Source organism: Aphanomyces astaci (genome assembly GCF_000520075.1).
Source record: "Aphanomyces astaci strain APO3 unplaced genomic scaffold supercont1.20, whole genome shotgun sequence".
Lineage (NCBI taxonomy): Eukaryota > Oomycota > Saprolegniomycetes > Saprolegniales > Verrucalvaceae > Aphanomyces > Aphanomyces astaci.
The window spans coordinates 859,053-862,950 of record NW_009798283.1 but is presented as its reverse complement, the minus strand read 5'-3'; the positions used below and the strand labels follow the sequence as shown (position 1 = coordinate 862,950).

The window sequence follows — 3,898 nt, the reverse complement described above, 5'->3', positions numbered from 1 at the left end:
CGCCGCCTAAGTTGCTTTTCGTAGTTCCTACAAGTGTATACATGTGATGATTCTACGTCACTATGCATAAAGATGGAGGTTATCATTAACTTGTTCGCTCCCACCGCGCCTCTGATTGACCTCCACTTCATGTGGGTCATCCTCCACGCTTCCACCTCCACGCTCCATTCGAAGTGCCAACAACAGAAAAGCGTTGCACCAAGTCAACAGATCTGGCCAATCACAAGTCAACAGATCTGGCCAATTACAAGTCAACAGATCTGGCCAATCATGGTCGAGGATTCGAATCCCCAAAATGGACCCATTTCATGGATTCTGGTACTAAGTTCCGGAGTTTTCCTCAACCCTATAAAGCTTCAGAGGTTATTTTAAGGATAAAGATAAATACTCATCTCCGAAATCTCCCTAATATAACGATAGAGATTGACCACTGCGTCGGTACAGTACATACTCCGGAGTAGTACTCAGAGTACACTATAAGTACAGTAAGTCATAACTCTTTTTTGAAATATGGTGATGTGAGTGCCTTAAGATTCAGATTCATTTCTTTGTCGAGTTATCGTAATCTAAATTCTGCCTTAAATTGGCACTCTTGCATGAATAAACCGGTTGGACGATGTATCCTCAGTCAGACGCACACGAATGACACGTGTTGCAGGTTGATATGTATAACTCGTCTCGTTGTAGATGATGGAATTATCTGATGGTATACTGTAGACCTGTACGACGAACGCACGAGGCAAATGAAACGATTCGATTCTTTGCAGTCGTCGCAATTCGTGAGCTGTTATGGACAAACTACTACTAGTATACCATTCCGTCCCAAATCACTGATATTAGTTGTGAAATTAGAAAACAATCAATTTTATTAAAAGATTACCTTATACAGTACTATTGAGCCAATTACTACAAGGAAGATGTCATGGGTACATTTTATACCTTCCTGGGAATTAAATTATACAGCCGAAGACACCTACTTTCTTCACAGTCAAGTCCGGTAAACTTTTGAAAATTTTGGGTTGAGCGGCTGGTTTTATTTGAAGAATACACACGCAGCTTTTGGACGAAGGGCAATATAATTATATGACCTTTTTTATAGCCAAAAGTATTCTCTTCTGATTGGTGCAAATTTCACACAAATCCAACGATTGGTCATAAAACCACTATGTGGCAAACATCAAACGTGTCAGTGATTTGGGACGGAGTGGTACTGTAGTTTGGGCATCAACCTCATATCACATGCGCGGGGTGATGCAAAACTGACGACAAGCGAGGGCCGGACCTAAAGGGGGCGCCCTGGGGCTCCACATGGAGTACGCGGGGTTGTAACGCCGCTCCTGCTGTAAAGCCCCTGGCATCCGGAATCTACCAAAGAATCGGCTACAGCACTCCTTCAAGAGCTCTCACAGCTGATCTACTAGAATTAACAAGTAAACAAGTCGGAATTGAAGGTTCGTGAACAATGGATACGAGGACATGATAAGGTAAGTCCTTCGTTGGGGGGGATCAGCGGCGGCTGTTCTATTTAGGCTACGATTGCCCAAACAAGTTGCAAGCCGTCCAGCGAAGGCAAGTTGGCTTCGAAACACTCTCGGAAGCGTTCAATGGGCGCTCACCCGACAACATGCCGCCGCCCGAACGACGACACGACGATCGCTTTAGTGTGGTTGTGGTAGTTGGTTGCTCCGGCGACCAGCGCTACCTTTCGCCGCTACAGGAAACGTTGAGTAAATTATTTTTATAAAAGTATCGATGGGTAAATAAAACTGCATTATAACCAATCAGATTTAGTAGAATCCCACCAATCAAGTGTTGAGATACATTGGGATAATCTCTGTGATTGGAAAGTCAGCAACTCAAATCGACATTCTGATTGGCAGGCTCCGCCATTACTTAATCCGCGACCTCATCCGCCTCATGGAGCTGAAGTTACTGCCATACTTGAACATAGTAAAGACGTGCTTACTTTATGCAGATGCAAATTTGTGTGTGGTCGGTTTGGTGGTCAATACAGTATGGAGATTTTGCAATTCAATCCATGTTCGCGTCCGTGAAAAAAATGGCACGGACACGAATTAACAAGGTGCGTACATCGTTATGGACAACGCGAAGTACCACAAGGGACGCCCTCAAGGAACACCAAGCAGTCGCCAGTGCAAGCGAACCCTCCAAGAAGCGTGCGTTGCCTACGCCATCCCCTTCGAGGAAAAGGAATTTAAGAGCGCCTTGTGGCAAAAGCTGTCGGAGTACATTTAACAAAAAGTCGAGCCCCAAATCAACCAAATGGCAGCGTTGAAGGGACACCGAGTTGTCTTAACCTCGCCTCATCACTCGGATTTGCAGCCAATCGAGTTGGTTTGGGCGATTGTGAAAGGCCAAGTCGGGCGGCGCTATACTGATGAAACCGGCTTGTCTGAGGTCAAGGCGCGCCTTGAAGAAGCATTTGACGACCTGAAGCCCAGTTCTATTCAAGGCTGCATCAAAGCTTCCGAGGTAAAGCTGCAAAAGCTTTACGACCATCTTGTGGAAATTGATGCTTTTGAATCGGATGAGGATTCATCAGCACAAAGTAGTAGCGCCACTGATGATAGCGACTGTGAGCACTCTAGTTAACATGCTAAACCTTCGTGCATATAAATACTCTTAAAATAAATTTGTACCTTGCAATAAAGTTTCGAAAGTATAGTTCTACTCGCTAATTGTATACCTCTCGAAGTCTATATGAATTTGTCGAAATCACTCGATGCTGTCGGGGACTGTAAATTTAGAGCGCGTCTGGCAACACTTTTTTTCTCAGAAATATTGTAATAAAGTACCCCAAAACGCCATTTTGAGGCAAAATGGAATAATGCAAATCTGAGTCACGCGTCTGGCAACAAAATGGGAGGATCATTTTTTATTGAGATATTGCCAGTATTATGGCGTTTTAAAAATACGGCTCCAAGGTCCATTTTGATTATTGAATAATGGTGTTGGACTATGAGTTGTTTCGGATTCCACATCATTTACAACCAGAAACACACGCACCATGAGCTCCAACGCAGTTTGGTTGAGCTGTGTGACCTGGTGGTCAGTTAATCACATCGTAAAAGAAACTTGTCACACTTCTGCATTGCGAGGGGAATCGTGGATTGACGAGTTGCTCCAAGGAAATGTCCGACGGTTCCGCAATCAACTGTGCATGCTGCCTGGTACATTCATTGCACTTTTGGCGATGCTTATGAACAAGGGATTGCTAAGCCCAAGTCGATACGTGTCAGCCAAAGAAAGGTTGGCAACGTTTCTCTACGTCGTTGGCCATGCCGCTTCAAGCAGACAAGCACAAGAACGATTTCAACGAAGTGGTTGGACGGTCACGCAATCAATGAACGAGGTACAATATACTTGTTCTCATCATCATGACGGTTAATTATAGGTTTTGTCGGCTATGGTCAGGTTGTACCCGACGGTCATGCGTCCCCCTGGGAGCAGTATTCCGTGGGAAATTCACTCGAACCCCAAGATGTTTCCATTTTTCAAGGGCTGCGTCGGCGCCCTTGACGGCACGCACGTACCGGCGATCCCTCCGCCATCTGGAGCAAAGCCGTTTCGAAATCGAAAGGGTTATATGAGTCAGAACATCCTAGCGGCGTGCACATTCGATTTGAAGTTTACTTACGTATTGGCTGGATGGGAAGGTTCTGCATCAGATGGGCGTGTTCTCGAGGATGCGCTGCTGAACAAAGGATTTGTTATTCCCCCGGGAAAGATGTATCTTGGTAAAAATATATTTTAATATCTATTAATAACATATTTTAATATCTATTAATGACATATTTTAGGTGACGCTGGATACGGTCTACACCTTAATCTGTTGACGCCCTATCGGGGAGTCCGTTATCACCTACGCGAGTGGTCA

The 3,898-nt window shown here is 44.7% G+C and overlaps 2 protein-coding genes across 2 annotated transcripts in view; both read left to right on the top strand.

Moving 5' to 3' along the window:
* Positions 1-2,097: 2,097 nt before the first annotated feature.
* H257_08908 (hypothetical protein) lies at positions 2,098-2,256 on the top strand (the record flags this gene model as incomplete). The annotated part of the gene is made up of 1 exon (XM_009834983.1): positions 2,098-2,256. One exon carries the CDS (start codon positions 2,098-2,100, stop codon positions 2,254-2,256), a length of 159 nt encoding a protein of 52 aa, XP_009833285.1.
* Positions 2,257-2,283: 27 nt separating this feature from the next.
* The window catches only part of H257_08907 (hypothetical protein), a gene marked incomplete at both ends in the record, with an annotated part of 3,776 nt that continues 2,161 nt past the window's right edge, over positions 2,284-3,898 (top strand). The window contains 3 exons of the mRNA XM_009834982.1: positions 2,284-2,596; positions 3,241-3,344; positions 3,416-3,758. Coding sequence (XP_009833284.1) covers positions 2,284-2,596; positions 3,241-3,344; positions 3,416-3,758 — 760 coding nt within the window. The remainder of the gene's footprint in view (positions 2,597-3,240; positions 3,345-3,415; positions 3,759-3,898) is intronic.